General features: G+C 47.4%; 1 protein-coding gene across 2 annotated transcripts in view; it reads right to left on the reverse strand.

The window, feature by feature from the left end:
• Window positions 1-15,673, reverse strand: part of PPP1R13B (protein phosphatase 1 regulatory subunit 13B) — an 89,408-nt gene extending 73,735 nt beyond the window's left edge. Inside the window, exon 1 of one of the 2 annotated variants that reach the window (XM_047795045.1) lies at window positions 15,501-15,673. In XM_047795045.1, the coding sequence (XP_047651001.1) occupies window positions 15,501-15,509 (9 nt within the window). In that variant the 5' untranslated portion in view covers window positions 15,510-15,673. The remainder of the gene's footprint in view (window positions 1-15,500) is intronic. The other variant, XM_047795044.1, reaches the window with a different exon arrangement.
• Window positions 15,674-24,451: the final 8,778 nt, after the last annotated feature.

A 24,451-nucleotide genomic window follows, 5' to 3' on the forward strand; every position in this document is an offset into this window, starting at 1 on the left:
GGCAACACCAGAGAGATAAGCTAGATCATTAACCACCATGCCACAGCGGGAACTCCGTTAGTCTATACCTTATTTCTCCCTATGGCCACAGTGTAATTTATTGAGCGAGAGGTACTGTTACTTTCAGACCAGGAGACAAGCTCTAACAGGTATGCAGTTTGTTTAAGGTCACACAGTCAGTAAGAGGCAGGGCCAGCGCTGAACCCAGGCCTACTTGATTCCAAAGTCTGTGTTCTCACACACTCGGTCCCACAAGGTATCTTTTTTGAATGTCTCCATCAGTGAATTAGTGGTTTTAAGCCTCCAGTGCTGAGCACTGTGTTGGCATATAGCAAAAAAGCTAATAAATATTTGTTGTGTGAGTATCTGCTGAATGTCACTTTTTTACACTCATTTATCTTCCCTCCTGGGCCAGTCAGATATTTCACAAACATAGCTGTTGTAAGTATAGGTCTGATACCCAGGACAGAACTGCCTCCTATTCTCGGCCTGGGTCACTTGGCTTCTCTCCATCTCAGAATTCACAGGCAACGCAAGCTCAGAGCCCATATGCTTCTCCATGAGCTTCCTGAACAGAGGGCTTTCACATGGAAACTCCTCTATTCAGCTCTAAAACATCATAAGAAGCCAGCACTAGAAAGGATCTCAGCAATCATTTATCTGGACTCCTCCTCACTTTATAGTAGTAGAGACTGTAAACTATGGTTTTATGACAAACAAACAAGGCTTCAACCTATAAGAAACTGAACATCTCAAAACGAAACTGTATGGCACGTAAAGTAGATCTTGCTAGGTACTGCTTGGGGATGGGGATGGCAAGGTATGAAGGCAGTGAAATTCTGCAGAAATCTAATGTCTATTTGAGCCTCCAAAAGACTACCAACTCTAAATCTATAGTTTGTCTTGCCTGACTCCATGGTGGTGTAGAATTCTGACCTTGATAATCTGTAGCACCAGAGTTCGCTGAATTTTAGCCGATTCTTCATCAACTGCTAGAAGTGGGTTCTACTATTTTACCATAAAACTACCATAAAGCTTCAGATTAAGACACCTGAATAACAGGTTTGTGTAACAAAAAAAAGCTGGCAGAACACAAAAGATCCTTTCTTTCCATTAAATTTAGTTATGGAACTTAGCTACTTTGACTTGACTACCAAAGGCATGAGCAGCTGCTACTGCTACTATAAAAACATCTCACTTTCCCTCCCAGTTACCTCACATAAGCCTTAGTATGATTATCAGCAACTCTCCAAAAGGACTCCTACCAGAAACCAACTGGACCACGAAGTCCTCTCCGTTAACAATGATATTTGAGCATCTGTTCAATTCTAGAGGCAAAAACCACATAAGGAGATTAAAATTAGGCTCCCAGGTTTATTTTTATGACAAGACACTGCAATATAATAGACACAAGAAGCCAAAACCCATAGCTTAAAGCAAAGTTACATTAGGACTGCCTGCTTCAGATGCCGGCATCAGGAAAGATTGCCCAAAGGAAATAACATGTGGAGTTCCTTTGCGGCTCAGTAGGCTAAGGATCTGGTGTTGTCATTGCTGCTGTGGCTGGCCCAGGAACTTCCACATGCCAGGGGCACAGCCAAAAAAAAAAAAAATCAATGAAAACTAAATAGAAGTAACATAGAGGCTAAAGGAGTTAGGCATGAAGTGGGGGGTGGAGAATGCGTGTGGGAGCCAGGAGATGGGCAGATCAGGCTGTAAGTAGACAGCCCACTTAATTGTTCCACAGACTGCCAATCAATGAGTGATGAAAAGAGCCATGATTAAATAAATCCCCATCAGGCACTGCTTTCTTCCGTGCCAAAAACTTGACATTTAAATAACTATACCCTAATTTGGCTATGTTTCCAGCCACACTTCACTCTAGAAGGTGATAAAGGACCTCCTCTTAAATGTCTTCCACATGCTGAACAGTGATTTTTTTAAATTTTTGGTTTCACTTTTGCTAGTCTTTTCTACTCTATTTACAAATAATAGTAGAAGGTGATACTCTCAAAATTGGTTAGACCATACCAAGAGAAAAGAATTTAAACTAGGTAGTCCCTCCAGACGTAGACGGGCTGACAAAGTATTTCTGAGAGTGGTTTAACTATAACAGCACTAGAGGAGTTCTTGTGGTGGTGCAACGGGATCGGCAGTGTCTCTGCAGAGCCAGGACACAGGTTCAAACCCTGGCCTGGCACAGTGGGCTAAAGGATCTGGCATTGCCACAGCTGTAGCATAGCTCACAACTGTGGCTGGGATCTGATCCCTGGCCTGGGAACTCCATATGCCTCGGGGAGGCCAAATAAAAGGAGATAAAAAAAAAAAACCTATAACAGTACTAGAAATTAAATTTTGATAAAAGTCATCCTTTCAAATCTTTCCTAATTTTAATTATAATCTTAAATCCTTTAATTATTAATTACACCACTTCTGTGCCTGTTAAGCACCCTCAATGTTGCACCAAACAAGAAAATTAGTTACCCAAAGACATCAATTAGAAAATATCCTCACAAAATTACAATCTAACATTTCTTCACCTGTGAAAAATTGTTCATTTTCTATCTAAATTAAGCAGTCTCCAGAGCAAAAATGTATTTTGTTTTATTTTGCTTTTTAGGGCCACACCCAAGGCATATGGAGGTTCCCAGGCTAGGGGTTGAATTGCAGCTGTAGACACCAGCCTACACACCAGAGCCACAACAATGACAGATCTGAGCCGCGTCTGAGACCTACACCACAGCTCATGGCAAGGCCAGATCCTTAACCCACTAAACGAGGCCTGGGATCAAACCCACAACCTCATGGTTCCTAGTCGGATTCATTCCTGCTGAGCCACGATGGGAACTCCACAAAAATGTATTTTAAATGCACTGATCAAAATCACTTAACATTTTGGAGATAATAAACATTCAGAAGATAAAAGCACACATCTATAGTGTTTATTATAAACCAGGAACTGTTACTGGTTCTATATATATAAACAACTCATTTATCCTACAAAACCCAATGAGCTAGGTACTACTATGACCTCTATTTTATAGATGAGGACACTAAGACACAGATAGATTAAGCAACTCACCCAAGATCACATAGGTAGGCAATTAAAACAGCTGAGATTCAAACCCAGACAGTTTGTCCCAGAATCCCCAAATCCCTGCTCTTTAACTACTGCATTATACTGCTTCTCAGGAGTTTTGTTTTGTTTTGTTTTTGTCTTTTGTCTTTTTTGTTGTTGTTGTTGTTGTTGCTATTTCTTGGGCCGCTCCCTCGGCATATGGAGGTTCCCAGGCTAGGGGTTGAATTGGAGCTGTAGCCACCGGCCTACGCCAGAGCCACAGCAACTCGGGATCCGAGCCGCGTCTGCAACCTACCCCACAGCTCACGGCAACGCCGGATCGTTAACCCACTGAGCAAGGGCAGGGACCGAACCCGCAACCTCATGGTTCCTAGTCGGATTCGTTAACCACTGCGCCACGACGGGAACTCCCAGGAGTTTTTTGAATATAAAAGCAAAAATTAGTAAATGAAGACTACCATAATAAAACACCAGCTATTGGTAATCCTTAAGGAATTAATTTTTAGGAATGACAGCATTCTCCGAATAGCTGCAGATCTAACCCTTTTGAGCCAAAAATCTGAAACCGTTCTGTCCATTCAATACGGCCACTAGCCACACATATGGCTATTGAGAACCTGAAATATGGCTATTCCAAATTCAGATGTGCTATGTGTATAAAATGTGTTCTGGAATTGAAGAGGCTTAGTAGGGAAAAAAGAATGTAAAATACCTCACTGATAAGGTTTTAATACTAACTACATATTTAAATAATTTTGAATATAGTCAGTTAAATAAAATGTATTATTAAAATAACTTCACTTGTTTCCTTTCGTTTTTCTTCTGGCTACCAGAAAATTTTAAATTGCATTTGTGGCTCACACTACGTTTCTACTGGACAGAGCTCATCTAAAATGCGTCCGGAGGCTGCCTAGGCTCCGACACCGTACACTCTTCCTTCCATGACTCAGTCACCACCAGGACCTTCAACCACCCTGTGCACAGCCTGCCACCTGTCACCATGACGGCTTTGCTGCTGAATGAGGCCAGGATGCCCGCCCTCAGACGGCAGCCCACAACCTCAGGCTGTGCTTTAAGCTGTGACCTTCTATGGGTTCCAGCAGCTACCCTGCTCTGGCAACCGCAGGTGCAACATCTGAAGACTTAGAAACCAGGTAAGTTAGAACTATGCAGCATTTAAGAATCACGGTTAAGTGAGAGCTGAGGAGGGTCTCCTCCAAGTTGGTTTCAATAGATGAGTCCCTGACAACTATTCTGACTGCTCAGAAACCCTTTTCTGCCTCAACTGTACCCGCAGACTCTTTCCACTGATTCTAGACACTTAATACCAACTTTACCTTAAATCAGAGCACTTTACAACTATGCTTAAAACCCTACAACAGGAGTTCCCGCTGTGGCGCAGAGGGTTAAGGATCTGGCATTGTCTCTGAGGTGGCTACGATTTGATCCCTGGCCAGGAACTTCCACATGCCATGGAAGTTCCATTTTCAGTTCGAGAAAAAGAAGTTCTGAAGACAGATGGTATGATGGCTACTGAACAACGTAAAAATACTTAATGCCACAGAACTGTACACTTCAAAATGGTTAAAATTATAAATTTTATTCTGTATACTTTACCACAATTAAAAAAAAAAGCCCTCAACAGTTTCATATCTCTCTCAGGATCAGGTTGAAACTCTTAAGCAGGTCATCCATGGCCCTCGGAGTCTGACCTCCACCTACCTCTCTAGCTTCCTTGCTTCATCCGGCCTTAGGCTTCACGCAACTTCCCTCAACACAATACACCGACGCAGATCTCAACGCCCTGCAAACATTAGGGCCGATTCCTAAAACCCCCGCCCTGTCACCTCTATCCCTTCTTCCTCATCCTTCTGAATGCCGCTCAAATGTCACTCCTCTGTGAAAACTGCACTGACACCCCAAGGTTGAGAAGACTCCTCTCATCACTGTGTCCGACTGCAGCCTGTACTCCGCCACTCTTACAATCTCTGTCTTTCCAAATGGCCCTTTTTGTTTATATGACTGATCCTCCCCTGTGAGCTCAGTGAGTGCAGGGCCTGTGCCAGCCCTGGCACAGACCCAGCATATAAGGGATGTGCCCTAAATGCCTGTTGAGGCCATTCAGTAGGTGAGTACTGGCTGAATGCCCACCAGGGACAAGCAGTGCCCTAAACACTGGGGACACTGCAGTGGGAACAGAAAAGGAAGCCCTGCTTTTACAAAGCCTCCACACATAACTGCCAGGTGGACAGAGCACTACAAGGAGAACTGAAACAGGGAGGGGCGTTTCACACAGGGTGGCCCGGAAGGTGCCAACTAGGTAAAGACTAGAAAGAAGCAGGTGAGCAGAAAGCAGTGAGTGAAGTGAATCTGAGCTTGTTCTGAGCTGTGGTCTGTATAACAGAGGGCACTGAACAGAGGCGGCCAACTTTAATTTCTACGAAACGCAAACTGCTGTTCCCTCTCTGTCCCATCGACTTGATAGGTTTTGCATTACCACCTGGTTCTCTCAGTACAAAAAAATATAAGCAACCTACCTTGGTGGGATAAAGTGCACTTAAGATGCTTTTCCAGGAGTTCCCATGGTGGCTCAGCACTTAAAGGAACCCAACTAGCATCCATGAGGATGCGGGTTGGATCCCTGGCCTCACTCAGTGGGTTAAGGATCCATGTTGCCGTGAGCTGCAGTGTAAGTCGCAGAGGAGGCTCGGATCTGGCATTGCTGTGGCTGTGGTGTAGGCTGGCAGCTACAGCTCCGATTGGACCCCTAGCCTGGGAACCTCCATTTGCCAAGGGTGCAGCCCCCCCCCAAAAAAAAAAGATGCTTTTCCAACTGAATCCTCTCTGCCATGAGGCCTTAAGGTTGCTAGAGAACACTTAAATGAGGAGCAGGTATTACTGAGTGCCTATTCAATACATTAACAGGATGCAGGGAGCACCTGACAGTCCTCACAACTACCGTTTGAAATCTGCTGTTGCTAAAAGGAATGCCTGTGCACATATACGACCGGGTCACCTTTCTGAAGAGCAGAAACTGGCACAGCACTGTAAATCAACTGTACTTCTTTCTTTCGTTTTTAGGGCCACTCCGGGGCTAAGGGTCAAAGCAGAGCTACAATTGCCAACCCATGCAACAGCCACAGCAACACCAGATCTGAGCCGCATCTGAGACCTACACCGCAGCTTGCAGCAACACCACATCCTTAAGCTATCAAGCGAGGCCAGAGAGTGAATCCACATCCTCGCTGACACTATGTTGGGTTCTTAACCTGCTGAGCCATAAGAGGAACTCCTAAATCCACTACACTTTATTTTAAAAAATAAATACACTGTTATTAAGCCCCCTTTAAAGAGGAAAACAAGGCACAAAGAGGTTAAACAACTTCTCCAAGGTCACAGAGCTGGTGAGTGGCAAAGCTAGAATTTGAAATCTGACATCCTTAGCTCCAGGGTCCGAACTGATAACTATTATGCTATATTGTTCTACATCTGTATTTTCTACCGTACAATACTCTTTGTTTCTATTGTTGTTTTATTTTCCTGTTAATCCTAATACTGTCAAATTTTACTTCATCTTTCTCACATTTTGACAAAGTCTCACTTCTCATTTCTAACACAAAAATCTCTTGATCATTCGTGAGTTTAATTATTATTTACTGATATTATTTTCAAGACTTCCATTAGAAAGAAACATAAGTATGCAACAGAGCAAAAAGCAGAAAACTACTTATGCAGAGACACAGATTACACTGCCCTAAAAAGTGTGCATATAAACTCTTCCAGGGAAGTTCCCTTGGGGCACAGCAAGTTAAGGATTCAGTGTTGCCACAACCGTGGCATAGGTCTAATCCCTGGACCAGGGGCTTCCACACACCCTGGGCATGGCCAAAAAAAAAAAAAAAAAGTTTAATGGAGTTCTCTGGTGGCTCAGTTGGTTAAGGATCCAGCATTGTCACTGCTATGGCTCAGGCAACTGCTGTGGCGCACGTTAACTCTCTGGCCCAGGAACTTTCTGCATGCTACAGGTACAGCTCAAAACAAAACAAAACAAAACTCTGCCAGGTGCTGAGAGCACAAAGATGGAGGAGGCCCAAGCCAGCCACTGCCCCATGAAGTTGGATCTAGTGGGGGCTCAGGGTGGGACTGATCAGGCAAAATGACAAGCAGAAGGGATGACAGACATGTGTGGCATGTCACAAATGCCCAGGCAATGATCTAGAACACCAAAAACACAGCATTAAATTTTTTAAATTTAATATATTTATTTATTTATTTATTGGTTCCCCTAAGGTACCTTCTTATTTTTATTAGAACAGAGTTGTCAATTTCTGCTGTACAGCATAGTGACCCAGTCTTACATATACATACATTCCTTTTCTCATACTATCTTCCATCATGTTCTATTCCAAGAGGTTGGATATAGCTCCCTGTGCTGTACAGTAGGACCTCATTGCTTAAATGTATTTACTTAAGATTTAAAAGTAACAGATACAGCAGGTGTCTCAAGCTCAACACAGCCAAAAGAACCTCCTTCATCCCCTTACAGCTCTCTAAAGCTGTTCCTTCTCAGGTGTCCTCTATCTTAATCACAGGAAAGGGAAGGCCGGCTGTGGGAGCCACCAGTGTCTTACCCTCAGCTCCAGCCGCTGTGCTTCCTCCCTCTCTTTCAATCACACACCCACGTCAGCGCACAGTCACTTACACACACACATGCACACTGGCACACCCTCTCATCCCACCTATTTGATCTCCTATTGACTGGATCTCTCCTTTTACCTTCAGGTCAAGTCTGACCTACAGCAACTGGTCTACTTCCTGTTTCTTTTTAATTTTCCTTACTCCATGGTCCACGCCCGTACCATCCCTCCTCCAAATTCTCCCTCTACCATGCAAAGCTGACTGCATCACTCCACTTCTAAAAAACATTTGGTGGTTTCTGATCACCACAGGGTCAAGAGCAAAGCCCATCAGAGGACACACACCTCTTTACAATGGGGTCCAACGCTACTTTCCACATCATACGTTCTTCCATTCAGCAAGTGGTCACGGAACACCAACTATGTGGCCAGTCTCTGGAATAGGCACTAGTGGTAAATGGCAAATAAAGAGACACAGCTCCTGGAGTTCCTGTCACGGCTAAGCAGTTAACAAACCCGACTAGCATCCATGAGGACACGGGTTTGATTCCTGGCCTCGCTCAGCGGGTTAAGGATCTGGTGTTGCTGTGAGCTGTGGTGAAGGTCGCAGACACGGCTTGGATCCCACGTTGCTGTGGCTGTGGTGTAGGCCAGCAGCTGTGGCTCCAGATTCGACCCCTAGCCTGGGAACCTCCCTATGTTGCAGGTGCAGCCCTAAAAAAACAAAAAAAAAAAAGAGAGAGAGAGAGAGACAGCTCCTGCCATCATGAAAATGACAGTCTAGGACAAGAAACAGACATTAATTAGTCACACATTTAAGACTACAACTACAACAAGCACTGCAAAGGTAGATCAGGCAAAATGTTCTGAAATTAAATAGTGGCAACAGTTCTACAATCTTGTAAATACACTTAAAACCACTAAATTGTACACATTAAAAGGTGAATTTTATGGTCCATGAGAATTATATCTTTTCAAAAAAGGCACCCCAGGAGTTCTTTTGCAAAGCAATGGGTTAAGGATGTGGCATTGTCACTGCAGTGGCTTTGGTCACTGCTGTGGCAAGGGTTTGGTCTGGGAACTTCCACATGCCTTAGGCATGGCCAATAAATAAACAAATAAATAAACAAAGGCACACCAGGTTGAATGCCTCTACTGGTGTATTTGGCCAAGACAAAAATGGAAAGCTTTCCAGAGGAAATGAAAGTCATTACATACAACTAACATATACTGAGCATCTACCATACAAGAAGCATCCTTCACTGTAATAATCCATCTGATCCTAACAACCCTATAAAGTAACCATGATTATCCTCAGTTTAAATACAAAGAACTGGAGTTCCCGTCATGGCGCAGTGGTTAACAAATCCAACTAGGAACCATGAGGTTGTGGGCTCGATCCCTGGCCTTGCTCAGCGGGTTAAGGATCCGGCGTTGCTGTGAGCTGCGGTGCAGGTCGCAGACGCGGCTCGGATCTGGCATTGCTGTGGCTTCGGTGTCGGCTGGCAGCTACAGCTCCAATTAGACCCCTAGCCTGGGAACCTCCATATGCCGTGGGAGCAGCCCTAGAAAAAGGCAAAAAGAGAAAATAAAAACAAAAACAAAAAACCCCAAAGAACTGAGGAGTCCAGTAACTTTACCCATGGTCAGAGAACCAGTAAATGGTGATGCCAGAATCCACACTTAAGCCAGATGACACCAGGGCCCACACTCTTACCTGCTATAGAAAAGTCACCTGGGCAATGCCTGCTATTCAAAACTACTTATGATAAAATAAGTGACCCACTGTAGTTCACGTCTTCCAATAGAAATTTCCCCCTATGTACTCTGTCTCAACAGTAACCTATAAGGCCCTGCAAGATCCTAACCCATCCACTCACCACCATCACCTTCCTGACTTCATCTCCTCCACTCTGTCCCTCTCATATTCGGCTCCAGCCACACAGGCCTCCTCTTAAGATTTCTCCAATATGCTGGGCATGCTCCTACCACAGGACCTTTGCATTTGCTTAAGCTGTGACAATTACAATAACAACGTATGTTACAAACGATTCCGTCAAAATTTCAGTTAACATTTTCTCTAGACACACTAATGATACTAATAATACCACTAGCAGGATTCTGTTCTGAATGGTACACTAATATTTCAAATGTCATTTACTAATCCTAATCAAAACTACCTCATTTTTCCACCTTTTATTGTTCTGTATGATGTCACCATGCAAGATTTTTATTTTACAAAATCTAGTAATGGCAGTTTTTGTTACTAATTAGTATGAACAACAGTCATACGGCTATCTCTACAGTGAAATAAAACAAACAAGCTGAGAGAGTGTCACAATAGAACCTGACTGCCACCATTCCTCTGTTCTGCCCTAGAACCACAGTTTGTGGAATAACTATGGCAACAGCACTTCAAGGCATCAAAATTCCACTGAACTTTTGCTGAGAAACTACTGCCCATCTGTGCAAAGACACAAAGATGCATGTTGACAACCAGTTACATAACTTCAATATAATAACCCGCTGATATTTTGAGTTCCTATCATGTTAAAAATCTTAAGTAATTCTTTTTTTTTTTTAGCTATTTCTTGGGCCACTCCCGCGGCATATGGAGGTTCCCAGGCTAGGGGTTGAATCGGAGCTATAGCCACCGGCCTACGCCAGAGCCACAACAACGGGGGATCTGAGCCGCGTCTGCAACCTACACCACGGCTCACAGCAACGCAACACTGGATTGTTAACCCACTGAGCAAGGGCAGGGGCCGAACCCGCAACCTTATGGTTCCTAGTCGGATTCGTTAACCATTGCGCCATGACGGGAACTCCTTAAAAATCTTAAGTAATTCTTAGGCCTTATATACTGGCACAGACTTTTCAAAGTAGAATGCTGAGAAAAGAAAGATACATTTAAAACAGAGCTGTACCCAAACTCAAGATGGTAAAACCATCACTTTTTATCAAAAAGATTCACCATGAAAGTCTTTCAAATATTAAGCTCCATTTGAGGTAATGAACATCAGAGGAAAATACTTAGCTCCATTCAACTTACTAGCACTTGCAGCAAAATGCCTTGACTATAGCAAACTCCTGTAAGCAACCGGCACAAAGGCTAGGAAGAAAAGCTTTTGAGTCAGTTTGTTTTCAAACCTTGTTTTACTACTTATGAGCTAGGGAACCTTAGCCAAGTTTCTTTACCTCTTGAGCCTCCATTCTTCATAAAAACGGAGACACCACCACCAAACCTATGACGAAGTGCTTCAGCAGATAACGACAAATACCATTGACTGAGTGCTCACTGTTACTAAATTGAATTGTAGGAAGTTAAATAACTGCAGAACTTTATTTCTGTGTTTAACACTGCAGCCTTTACAAGAATTATCGCTACAGTCTATTTTTTAAGTTCAATTAAATTGTAATGATAAAAGCTTTTATATACACATCTTTCTATGACTGAAGCTTTGCTTTTCCTTTTGTAAATTTTAGGCACTCTAAAGGCTAGAAACAACTTTATTATGTCAAGTGGTAATATGTTTGTAATTTTTGTCTTCAAGAAACCAGAATTTTTTTCTTTTCTTTTCAGGGCTGTACCTGCTGCATATGAAAGTTCCCAAGCTAGGGGTTGAATCGGAGCTGCAGCTGCCGGCCTACATCACAGCCACATCAACACCAGATCCGAGCCGCGTCTGAGACCTACACCACAGCTTGGGGCAAAGCCGGATCCTTAACTCACTGAGTGAGGTCAGCAAAAGAACTCACATGAGGCTATGTCGGTTTCTTAATCTGCTGAGCCACAATAGCAACCCCAAGAAACCAGAATTTTAAAAAAATCTTCTCCAGTCTTCCATGTTTAGTTTACTGAGTTACAGTGTAAATTCAAGCCTATCAAATGACTTATTTATTAACAGTAATAGTAAACATCTACCAAGCTCCTTCTATCAGCTCCAACACACAATGACACCTAGGTCGTGAAGGATTTTATTAAAAGGATGCCAAACCAAGTGTCAGGTTGTCTCAACTTTTGATGCAGCCAATGTAAGTATTACTGACCCTCATGAAAGTACCTGCTGTATATCAACTACCAGACCAACCATACACATTTGGAAATCACCAGCATCAACTCATATTATAGATGAGAAACTGAGGCCCAAAGAAATTAGGTCCAAAGGTCACACAGTAACTGACAAGCAGGTGCTAAAACCTAAGCCTCTCTACTTCCAGTTTGTCTGTGTCAAGTACATGACAGCTGATGGTTTGAAAAAGAGAAAGACCTCTTCCAGAGCCTCAAAATATTTTCTACATCATTGGGAAGAAAGTGAATACCTGAAATAAGTGAATGTTTGTTTAATGAGAGCTAAATATTAAGCACAAACTAAGGTAACCCACAGCCTACAGTGACTATGCTGAAAGGGCTCCTAGGACAGAGACGAGTGGAATCAACCAGTCACACTACGTGGTGTCTACTGGAGGTAAGGAGTCCCACTGCTGACATTACCAAAACACTACCGCCAGAGTGCCCTTCTAATGAATAAAACACACTTCAGAGCCACAGAACTTCCTTTATTCAAGTCAACAGTCCTTTGGAAGAGAAAACAGTATCCTTAGCATCACTCCCCAGATACATTTCACCCGTCCACAAAAAGTCTTAGAGCTGCAAAATGTTCGTTCTCTGTCAAAAAGAATGACGCTAATGATCACCGCAGTTTTCAGCCTTTTCATGCTTCAAATGAGGCTATTTTTATTAAATTCTTATTTCTATCAACGTTGTTTAAGTATAGCCTAAATGATTTCAGGTGTAGACCTTAGGAACCAGCCAACCCATAATCTTTTAAGTGTAGCCCTTCTTTTTCCCCTTGGGAAAACATTTTTTAAATGTTATCCATTGACAAAAAGGTGAATGAGGACAGATACTAGAATGTGATGATATTTTAAGAAGGGAAAATTCCAAAATATAACTTTGTTTAAAAAAGTAGACCCTCACGAAACTTTGTGTGACAGGCAAATTGAAGACTCCTACAAAGACATGATTGTGTCAGATGAGAATATGACCAGATACTTATTTCCAACAGCTGAGAGACTGCGTGCTGCAGTAACCCATCTGATTAAACCTTATTACAGATACTACACACTAACTGCCAACTCTCAAACAAGTAAAAAAGAATATACTCTAAACCTGAGTTGTTCAGTATAGTACCACTGACTACACATGGCTACTGAGCACTGGAAATGTCCTAGTCTGAACTGAGGTGTGCTAGATATAAAACTTCGCTGGATTTCAATGACTTAGGATCAAAAAAGAAGAGTAAAATATCACATACAGTAAATTTTTCACACTGATTGCATGTTAAAATGATAATATTTTTGATAGACGGAGTAAATAAAAGGTACTACTGTAAATAATACCACCTTTTTTATGCAATCACTAGAAAATTTTAAATCTCATTTATGTGGTATTTCAATACATTCCTATTGGATAGTGCTACTCTATACAAACTGCAAAATATGATCTAATCTTCCTTTGATGATTCATGATGCTGACAAATACCAGCTATATAATAAAGTAAGAAAAATCTTATTTATATCTTGGATACATAGTTCAAGATAGTATCAAGTAAGAGTGGCATGCTCTTAAAACTTATATTAAATTTACAACCAATCCCAGCAAAGTTTATAGAGGAAGAACTCAATCCTAAAAGTAGATATTTTAGGGAACAAGAAGGAAATACAAAAGACCACAAAAGAGGGACTAAGAGAAACAGCATCTGTGTCTAGAAGCCATTTTCAAACAAAAGCAGTGTGTTTTAAACAGTTAATAGGCCTATTTTTTAAAACAGTATTTGATTATTTCGAGTATCATGAAGAAATGTCCCGATGTCAGCAGGGCAAACTTCTTAAAAAGGAAACCTGGTAAGCAAGAGACGAGAAATTCTAACCATGTGGAGTACAGAGGTTAAATATCTGCATGTACCACATGGCACATGTAAGCCAAATTTCTTAACAGAGCATTTATAATTAAACACCATACAAGGATGACACTGACCACCATCTTACGGATCACCTTCAATATTACTACAGCACGATACATCAATCAACTACTACAGGATTTAGCTGGAAGTGCTTTCAAAATTCCAAAACACTATAACGCCTTTTCCAAATCTAGCCAGTGAGAACTAGGGAGGGAACTGTTTCCAAGCGCCTTATCTTGCAGAGGTTAAAATTAGAAATCAACAATTCAGAGCCATATTAACCATAATAAATACTTGCGTGGCATTCTGTCTGACAAACACTTTCAGACACACCATCCTTTCTGACCCTCAGAACAGCCCTCAGATATTGGCATGTTTCTAGACGGAATTCCAGGTTCAGAGAGAGACCTTGACTTGTTCAAGGTCACATTGCTAAAAAGTAGCAGAACCAGTACTTGACTCTGGATCTTCTGATGCTCATCCAGTTCTCCTTCCACGACCAGGCAAGCATTCATTTAAAATCAAACGTTTAGAAACCCAACAAGCTCTCATGCCAAAGGAGGATCTAAGGATCAACTAGGCCAAACCTTAAGACTCTGCAAACACGATGTGCTGGAATCAGCTCAAAAAGGGGAGAAGAGATTATCAAGAGACAGGAAACGACTTGAAAGATCAGGAAAAAAAATTTCTAATCTAAATGTCCTTGGGCGCAGCACAGCAGAACAACAGTGTTCAAGCAGAAAATTTAGAGAAACAGTACTTTCCTTCCGAAACGTGATTTTTAATGCAGAAACTGTACGTGAAAAGAACGATTCTGTTGTTACTTTATTAGAAACGTGTGCGAGAATTTTACTTAACATGTAAGGCACTCAGAAAACCAATACATCCAAGTGGGTACCACCCGTCCATTTTTTCCATAAATCATGACATTTACTTCACAAAAGGCCACATTAGAAAAACTGCAATTCAGCACCCACTGCCGTTTAGTTTTCAGGTAAAGGAAAAGGGACGACGGTAGGAGAATGGCAAATGCAACGACCACGGTCTTCCTTCTGGAACGCACTGAGGGCAGGACAAAGGCGGCACCACCACAAATGAACCCGGCTCAACCTTCACAACACAGCGACGGGCCGGGGAGAGCCACAGGCACCCACCTCGAAGGCACGGGAAAAGGGCATTCCTAAGATGGCTCTCCAAACCCGTGCCCTGAGTGAATGCCCCAATGCAGCGGGATCCCTGCATCAGGAAGGGACCGGGGAGAAATGCGGTTTCCAGCGTGGGAACACCACACGGGGGTGCCCACGCCGCCGACTCCCGATACCACGGCAGCAGACTGCAGGCGGGGGTCACCGGCGCCGCGAGACGCGGACGCCGGCCAGCGCCGGACGGCACCCCTGCCTCCCCACCCGGCCGCCCGCCGGAGAAAACGGACGGAAAGCTGACTGGCTCCGATTTCCCCTGCCGCTTCCCCTCCCGGGCAGCCGCAGCCGGAGGCTCGGCAGGAAGGGCCGCGCCGCGAACGAAGGGGCGCCGGCCCGGGGATCCCCGCCTGGACCCCGCCCCCCCGGGCCCCCGGGCCCCCGACCCCGCCGGCCGCCGCCCCCGACGCCGGACCCCGGTCCGGCCCGGCCCGGCCCGCGCTGACAGCCGGCGCCGCCCCCACCTGCCCGCCCGGGGGGCGCCGGGGCCGGGCGCGCCCGCCAGGCCACTTCCTTCCCCGCCCGCCCGGGCTCGCGCGGGCCCCGGGGGCAGGGAGCCGCGGGAGGAAGGAGGCTTGGCCGGCCGCCCGCGGAGGAAGCCGCCGCCGCCCGCACCCACCGGCATCATCGCGGCGCGGGTCCGTGGCGCCCTCAGCCGCCTGACAGGACGCTCGGCGCCGCGCCGCGCCCGCCGCTCCGGCCGCTCTCACAGGCCGCGCGCCCGCCGCCGCGCTCTCGGGCCCTCAGCGGCTAGGCGGCGGCTGCGGCGGGCTGCGGAGCCCGGCCAGCCCTGTCGCGGCCGCCGGCGCGCTGCGTCGCTGTCCCGGGACCGGTCGTCGCCGCCACCGCCTCCGCCGGACCGCCTCCCGCCGCCAGCCCGCGGACTCTCCTCTCAGCCCCCGCAGGCCCCGCCCCCGGCGCGTCGCCCCACTCGGGGCCAGCCGCCCCCTCCGATTGGCCCGGCTGGACTCGGGGCGGGCCTGGGGGCGGGGCACCCCAGCCCCGCCCTCCCAACCTCGCTCCCGGCGGCGGCCAGGTACGAGCGCGCCCTAGCGCGTCCGCGCTCCCGCGGGCGAGCGGGGGAGGGGCGGCCGCGCTGCGGAAGCCGGGCCGCTGCCCCGCCCCGCGTGACGGCCTGTGGGCTCCAGGCCGCACGGGGCCGAGATTCGGGACTCTCGAAGGCCTTGGGCATGGGAAAACGGAGGCGTAAAGAGGGAAGGACCCGGCCCGGGCACCAAAGCGAGTCACTGCACGGCCGAGACTCGAACCCCTAGTTCGGGCAGGCCGGCGGGGGCGGGGCGCATCCCGCGGCGACGGCGCGCGCTCGCTTCTGACCGCGTCCTGACCCCTGGCGCCCGGTGGGGCTGCAGGCTAGAGGCTGGATCGGAAGGGCGTGGGTGCGCCCCAAACCATGCATGTGACCCAGCTCCGCATTGCTCAGGATGAACCCACGAACCGGCCTGGCACCTGTTCCTCTCCACCACCACCTCTCCGCGGTGCCCTTTCCCCATGGCCAGCCGAGCTTCCCCGGCACATAACCGCCCTTCAGACCTGGCCCTTCGCACAGGCGATCCCTTCCCTGGCCTAGCATTCCTTGCGCACCAGTGCCAGCATCCTCTGATGCCCAAACGTCCCCAGGCAGCATCCCGTCCTCATCTCTAGGATCTGGGTCTCTCCTTACAGCCCTGTCTCCTGTGACACCATCCCCTCTGATCTGAGTGTCAGAGGCCAGGGCAGGGCCATTCGTGGGTCCTGAGCCCAGCGCTGGGGCCGAGCCGATCTTCACTAAAGGCCTCCCAATGGACAGGCATCCTTTCTGTACCCGCCACGCTGTGCCGTTCACTTGAACGCTGACAGAGATGAGACGGTGACCGATGTATTCCTCAGGCGGCGTTTAAACTTCCTCGAGTATCTGGAACGTTGGGGTCTATTTATGGCCCCACACACCACCTTGGGAATGGCCCAGCTCTTCTGAGGGGCTTGAGGCTGCGGGGAGGGGCCGGGGGGACCACAGAGAGGAGGCTAGAGAGCAACCACCTGGTTGTTCTTCAGAAGCCAAAGCAGTTAGTGGCTGAGAGTGCAGACTTTCCAGTTAGACAGACACTTCCCCTGCCACACCCTGGCAACTTGATCTTAGAGAAGCTACATCTTCTCTCTGTATCTCAATTTGCGCATCTCTATAATGGGAGATTACAGAAGTAATAACACCTGCCTCACGGGATTTGGGAAGATTCAGACATGGTGTATGAAGATCTCCTAGCACAGTTTGTGGCCCGTGGGAGCTGCTCCGTAAATAGTAATTTTCTCTAATTTTGCTATCATTAGCAAGCGGGCTGAGTAGAAAAATGTATCACAGGTAATCCCCTGAGAGATTACCCAGGGATTTAAAAATTTATACACACTGGGCATCCTTGGCTAATGACACATCTCTTATGGGAGCAGGGTTTGGAGAGAACAGGAAGCGCGAGGAAATGGAAGATCCTAGCTTAGAAGTCAGAGACCTGGGTTCTAATTGCAGCTCTGCTTCTGACGCCCGTGTCGCCCCAAGCACGTTGCATCTCTTCTGTGGGTCCTGGTTTCCACATCTCTAACCAGGGAGGGGTTAGCTTCCGTGACCTCTCAGGGCCTTTCAGCTCTGACACACTACATTCATGAGCCGGGAGGAGGAGTAGGCACGGGCCCACCGAGCCGGACGAGGGGCGCGCTTTTCCAGGGCTCTGCAGAGAAGTACCATCTGATGGGTGGTCAAAATGAGTGCCCTCTCCTGAGAAGGGGCGTCTTGGCCATTGGGGTCCCACCCTTGCCTGCAAGACCTGGAGGCACCGACAGTGGCAGCTGCCCTGCCTTCACCCCAAGTTACCCTCCATCCCCCAGGCAGGCATCCATCTGAAGCCAGGCTGGTTGGTGGCCCACCACAGAGGCTCTCCAACTGGTCCTGCTCCTCCTCACCATCCTGCTACCACCTCCAAGCAACAGGCGCCAGCACCTGGAATCCAGACCAAGGGTGTGCATAATTGGCCAGTCTGCTGTAACCTCCACCACACCCTAACCATCCCACACATGGACGTAATTAGGTCACACATACACCCTCCCACCACGCGAGGCCCTCTGTGTCTCCAAATCACCCAGATTAAAGTTCCCAAGAGGGCCTTCAGGAATCACTATTGATGGGATATGGTTTTAGGGTCGTTTAAGGTGGTCTAAGAAGATGTTTAGGCTGTTCAGAGATGCACATGACCAAAACAGTTCAGAGAGAGAGAGAGATGGAGGGAGGGAGAGAGGGAGGAACAGCTCAAGCATATTCAGGAAATTCTTGATAATTGTTGAAGGTGGGTGATGTGTTCCTGAGATATTGCCCTTTTCTCTCTACTTTGGCTGTTTGAAACTTTACATTAAGAATGATCCAAGGAGTTCCCCTCATGGCTCAGCGGAAACGAATCTGACTAGCATCCATGAGGTCACAGGTTTGATTCCTGGCTTTTCTCAGTGGGTTAAGGATCTGGCGTTGCCTTGACCTGTGGTGTAGGTCACAGACGCATCTCGAATGTAGTGTTGCTGTGTTTGTGGCATCGGCTTTTGCAGCTACAGCTGATTCGACCCCTAGCCTGGAAACCATATGCTGTGGGTGTGGCCCCAAAAAGTGGAAAAAAGAGTGATTATTCTAAAGTAAGTAAAAAGCCCATTTGGGGAGAAAATCAATATAGAATCATATTTGCATAAAGGAATTCTCGAAGAACCAAGGACACGAATAAAGTAATGACTGTAGGTGGGAATAGGAACTGGTGGATTGGGAACAAAAATCAGAGTGAGAAGTCTCACTACTACTTTTGAAAAATAAAGCTTGGAGTTCCCGTTGTTGCTCAGTGGTTAACGAATCCGACTAGGAACCATGAGGTTGCGGGTTCGATCCCTGGCCTCGTTCAGTGGGTTAAGCATCCAGTGTTGCTGTGAGCTGTGGTGTAGGTCGCAGACACGGCTCGGATCCTGTGTTTCTGTGGCTGTGGTGTGGGCCAGTGGCTGCAGCTCTGATTAGACCCCTAGCCTGGGAACCTCCATATGCCTCAGGAGCGGCCCAAGAAATGGCAAAAAGACATAAAAAAAAAAAAAAGAAAAGAAAAGAAAGAAAAAAAGAGAAAAAGAAAGCTTTATCATATGGAAGTTCCCTGGCCAGGGATCGAATATGAGCCTCAGCTGTGACCTATACCAAAGCAGTGGCAATGCCAGATCCTTAACTTGCTGTGCCAGGCTGGGGATAGAACCCGTGCTTCAGGAGTAAACTGAGCTACTGCAGAGATGCCAGATCCTTACCAGCTGCACCACAGTGGGAACTCCCTAGAGGAGTTTTAGATTTACAGAAAAATTGCAAATACAGAGTTCCCATATTCCTCTCCCAGCCCCCACCCAGTTTCTATTATTAACCTCTTATATTAGTGTAGTACGTTCATTAAAACCAATGAACCAGGAGTTTCTACTATGGTGCAGTGGGTTAAAGATCCAGTGTTGTCTCTGGAGCGTCATGAGTTTGATTCCTGGCCAAGAGCAGTGGGTTGAGGATCTGGCATTGCTGAAGCCATACACAGGTCAAAGTTGCAGTTCAGATTCAATCTCTGGTCCGGGAACTTGCATATGCTGTCGGTGCAACCCCTCCCCCCCCCCCCCAAAAAAAAAAAACAATTGGGTTGTGATGACCATTGCACAACTATAAATGTACTAACATTCATTCAGTTAAAACAAAACAAAACTGGAGTTCCCTTCGTGGCTCAGTGGTTAACAAATCCAACTAGGAACCATGAGGTTGTGGGCTCGATCCCTGGCTTTGCTCAGTGGGTTAAGGATCCGGCGTTGCCGTGAGCTGTGGTGTAGGTTGCAGATGCGGCTTGGATCTGGCATTGCTGTGGCTGTGGTGTAGCCTGGCAGCTGCAGCTCCAGTTGGACCCCTAGCCTGGGAATTTCCGTATGCTGCGGGAGCGGCCCTCAAAAGACAAAAAACAAAAACACACACCAATATCAATACTTTTTTAAAGATTTAAATTTTTCCACGGTAGTTGATTTACAGTGTTTTGTCAATTTCTCCTGTAGAGCAAAGTGACCCAGTCATACATATATACATTCTTTCTCTCACAATATCCTCCATCCTGCTCCATCTCAAGTGACTAGATAGAGTTCCCTGTGCTATACAGCAGGATCTCATTGCTTGTCCACTCCAAATGCAATAGTTAGCATCTGCTAACCCCAAACTCCCCGTCCATCCCTATCCCACCCTTAATAAATTCTTTTATCATCAGAGATAACTTCTTTTTTTTTGTCTTGTTTTGTTTTGTTTTTTAGGGCCACACCCACGGCATATGGAGGTTCCCAGACTAGGGGTCTAATCAGAGCTGTAGCCACCAGCCTACACCACAGCTCATGGCAATGCCAGATCCTTAACCGGCTGAGCCAGGACAGGAATCGAACCCGCAACCTCGTGGTTCCTAGTCGGATTCGTTAACCACTGAGCCAAGAGGGGAACTCCCGAGATAACTTCATTTTTAAAAAATGTATTTTATTTGGGTATAGTTGATTTACAATATTGTGTTAATTTCTGCTGTATAGCAGTGATTCAGTTATACACATAAATACACACACAAATACACATTCTTTTTCGTATGCTGTTCCGTTATCGTTTCTCACAGAATATTAACTATTGTTCCCTGTTCTCTACAGTAAGACCTTGTTGTTTATCCATTCATACATTTTTAAAAAAATTTTAGGAGTTCCTGTTGTGGCCTAGCGGTAGCAAATGCAACCTGTTATCCGTGAGGACTCGGGTTTGATTCCTGGCCTCACTCAGTGGATGTAGGATCCGGGGTTGTCATGAGCTGTGGTGTGGGTCACAGACACAGCTCAGATCCCTCATTGCTGTGGCTGTGGTGTGGGCCAGCAGCTGAAGCTCCAATTAGATCCCTAGCCTGGGAACTTCCATATGCCTTGAGTTTGGCCCTAAAAAAGAAAAAAATTGGGCCACACCTGCGGCATGTGGAACTTCCCCAGGGCCAGGGATAAAACCCGTACCACAGCAGCCACCCAAGTCTCTGCAGTAACAATGCCAGAGCCTTAACCCGCTGCCCCGCAAGTGAACCCCCATTTGATACATTTTTATTAACTAAAGTCCATATTTTATTCTGATTGCTTTGCTTTTACCCAGTGGCCTTTGTTCCAGGATCCCATCCAGGACCACACGTTCCGTTTAGTCCTCATGTCACTTGTGGCTCCTCTTGGCAGTTTCCCAGACCTTCCCTGTTTTTTAAAGACCTTGACAGTTTTGAGAAATACTGGTTAGGTATTTGGCAGAATATTTCTCACTTGAGATTTATTTGATATTTTCCTCATAATTAGAACGAGTTTATTTATTTATTTATTTATTTTATTTTTTGCTTTTTTTGCTTTTTTTTAGGGCCTCACCCGCAGCATATGGAGGTTCCCAGGCTCGGGATCCAATTTGAGCTGTTGCTGCTGGCCTACGCCACAGCCACAGCAATGCAGGATCCAAGCCGCATCTGAGACCTACACCACAGCTCATGGCAATGCCAGATCCTTAACCGACCGAGTGAGGCCAGGGATTGAACCCACAGCCTCATGGTTACCAGTCAGATTTGTTTCCACTGTGCCATAACAGGAATTCCTTTTTTTTTTTTTTTTTTTGAGTTTATGGGGCCTTTTTTCAAAGAATATCACAGGGGCAAAATGTCATTTTCTTTGTTTCTCTTTTTTTCTTTCTTTTTTTTTTTTTTCAGTTTTGGCTGCTTTGGGGCATATGGAGCTTCTGGGCCAGTGATCAGATCCAAATTGCAGATGAGACCTAAACCACAGCTGTGGCAACACTGGATCCTTTACCCTCTGTGCCAGGCTGGGATCGAATCTACACCCCAGTGCTTCCAAGCCAGTCTGACCCCACTGCCCCACAGCAGGAGCTCTGTAAAATGCCATTTTCATCGTATTATATCAAAGGCACATACAATCAACATGACATTCCACTGCTGATGTTGACCCGATCACCTGGTCACAATTACTATTTATGTCTGATTTTTGATCCAGGTGAATATTGTACTATTTGAAATGAAAATTGTCAGGAGCTCTCTTGTGGGGGCAGCAGGTTAAGGACCCATCCTTACGCCAGCTAGGGCTGCCGTAACCAAAGATCACTGCATACGCGTCTTGAACCACAGAAAGGTATTTTCCCACAGTTCTGGAGGCTGGAAGTGCTAGTTCAAGGTGTTGGTAGCTTGGGTTCTTCTGAAGCCTCTCTCCTTGGCCTGCGGACGGCTGCCCTCCTGCCAGCTCTCCACAATCTTTCCTCTTTGAAACACGTCCCCCTTGCCTCTCCCACTCTTTATAAGGACATGCGTCGGACTGGATTAGGGCTCAGCCACGTGACCTCCGTTTAATCCCAATCAACTCCTCAAAGGCCCCGTTTCCGGGTATAGTGGAGCACAGTCGTATTCAGATGTGTTAGGGGTTAGGAGTTCAACATACGAATCTTGGGGGTGGGGGGACACAATGCAGTCCCCAACAAGACCCTTCGCAGCATGGCTCTAGTCTCCCTTTTCACATTAACCTGCTCTGCACCCCACACCCAGAGGTCACACTCCAGCCATCCAGGGGCCTGGGCCTCCCCATCACCAGCTCCCCACACCTCCAAACAATCCCTTCTGCCAATTTCCTCAAGAAGTGCTACCCGCTCTTGTCTCAATTCAAATCTTTCCTCTTCTTCAAGGCTTCTCTAGATTCCCCCCAGGAGCCCACATCTCCGCCGCCTTCTCCCAGACTGCTTAGTCCTGGCTGCCTCATCACAACCTGCTACCTTAGGACTGGAGACAGACCTGTCTGCCCCAGGGACCGGCGGGCTCGTTTCGTTAGTGAGAGTGGCCTGGGTTTCTCTCCTGTGCCAGCACTGGTCCTGGCCTTGGCAGCACAGCCTTGAGTAAGGCGGACAAGGGCCCTGTCTTCACGGAGCTTCTACTCTCGTCGGGGGAGAGGATGCTCGACAAGAACATGAGCAAATAAAATAACTTCAAATACTGGTAAGCACATTTAAAAAAAAAATTCAACAGAGCCAAATTAATGTGACCGAGACAGCTGCTTTTGTCAGGAGAAGGTGACATTTGAGATGGGACTTGAATACTGAGGAGGCAGCCTCCTGGGGCTCCCAGGGCGGCTGTGTGGAGGAGGAGGGGGAGAAGGAGTGTGCTCTGGCAGCTCTGGGACAGTCGGGGGGCCGGGGGGGGGCTCTCAGCCGCGGTGGGGGGGAGGCAGGGACTGACTCAGGTCTGGATTTGTGAGCCATGAGTCCATATTTTATTCTGGGGAGTAGTGAGACCGGATTTGTGTTTTCCAAGGCCCAGTGGCCACCACGGGGACGCTGGCTGGCACGTGGCCAGAGTGGAGGAGGGAGACCCTTGGGAGAACTGAGGTGGAGGGTGGTGGATGCCAGGAAGGGGTTCCACTTGGAATGTGCTTCGAAGGGTGGAACTTGAGGAGTTCCCATTGTAGCTACGCGGAAACGAATCTGACTAGCATGAGGACGCAGGTTTGATCCCTGGCCTCGCTTAGGTGGTTAAGAATCGGGCATTGCTGTGAGCTGTGGTGTAGGTTGCAGACGCGGCTCGGATCCCGCGTTGCTGTGGCTCTGGTGTAGGCCGGCAGCTGTAGCTCTGATTCGACCTCTAGCCCGGGAACCTCCATATGGCGTGGGATGTGGCCCTAAAAAGACCCGGAAAAAAAAGAAGAAAAAAAAAGAAGAAGAAGAAGAAGGTGGAGCTTGGGAAGGAGAGAAGAAAGGGAAGGACAGACAGGGGATGGCCTTCAGGCTTCTGCCCAGTGCCAGCGGCTGGGGTTCAGACAGGCTGTCTGGTACCCACACTGCCCCCTGCATACTTAGCAAGCAGGAGCCGGGGGTCCAGTGCTGATGTCCTGCTGTGCCATGCTGTCCCCAGAGGGCCACAGGTCAGTACTCATGTTCCTCTGGCCAGGCTGAGGCTGGGCACCTCCTCTTCTCTGCCCACCACCCCTAACTCATTCCTCCCCCACCCAGCCCAGCCACCTCACCTCTTGTTTCCATTTAGCCTCCTTACCACCGAAGGGGTGTCTCTAACGTGGGAATCATACCTGACCCACGGCCCCAGGGAGGCCCCTCGGTGGTTCCGTTAGGGGGCGGGGGGTCAGCCCCCGAGGGAGCGAGGGAGCGTCCTGGCTCCCAGCCTCCTTTCGCCGGCCTCCTCCCACCTCCACCCGCCCCAGGCCAACTCCCCCCCCTGCCCCCGCCGCCGCCCCGCTCCGCTCTGCCTCCCCAATCCTTGCGCGTCGCCCTCGTCCCCCCCCCCCCCGCCCCTGCACACCCCGTGTGTGGGTGGGGATAGCGAGGGCGGAACCAGAGTCTCTGTCACAGTTCCCGGGAAACCTGTTTTCACAAACGTTGGCTGCGAACCAGTCTTGGTTCCGTTCGCTCCCCAGGGGCACTAAAACTGTAATATTTTTTGTCATCAAGGTTAGAAAAGAGCTTGGTACGAACACAGCCGGCGATCTGTTTTTCGC

This window comes from Phacochoerus africanus, chromosome 9 (assembly GCF_016906955.1).
Source record: "Phacochoerus africanus isolate WHEZ1 chromosome 9, ROS_Pafr_v1, whole genome shotgun sequence".
NCBI classification, from domain to species: domain Eukaryota; kingdom Metazoa; phylum Chordata; class Mammalia; order Artiodactyla; family Suidae; genus Phacochoerus; species Phacochoerus africanus.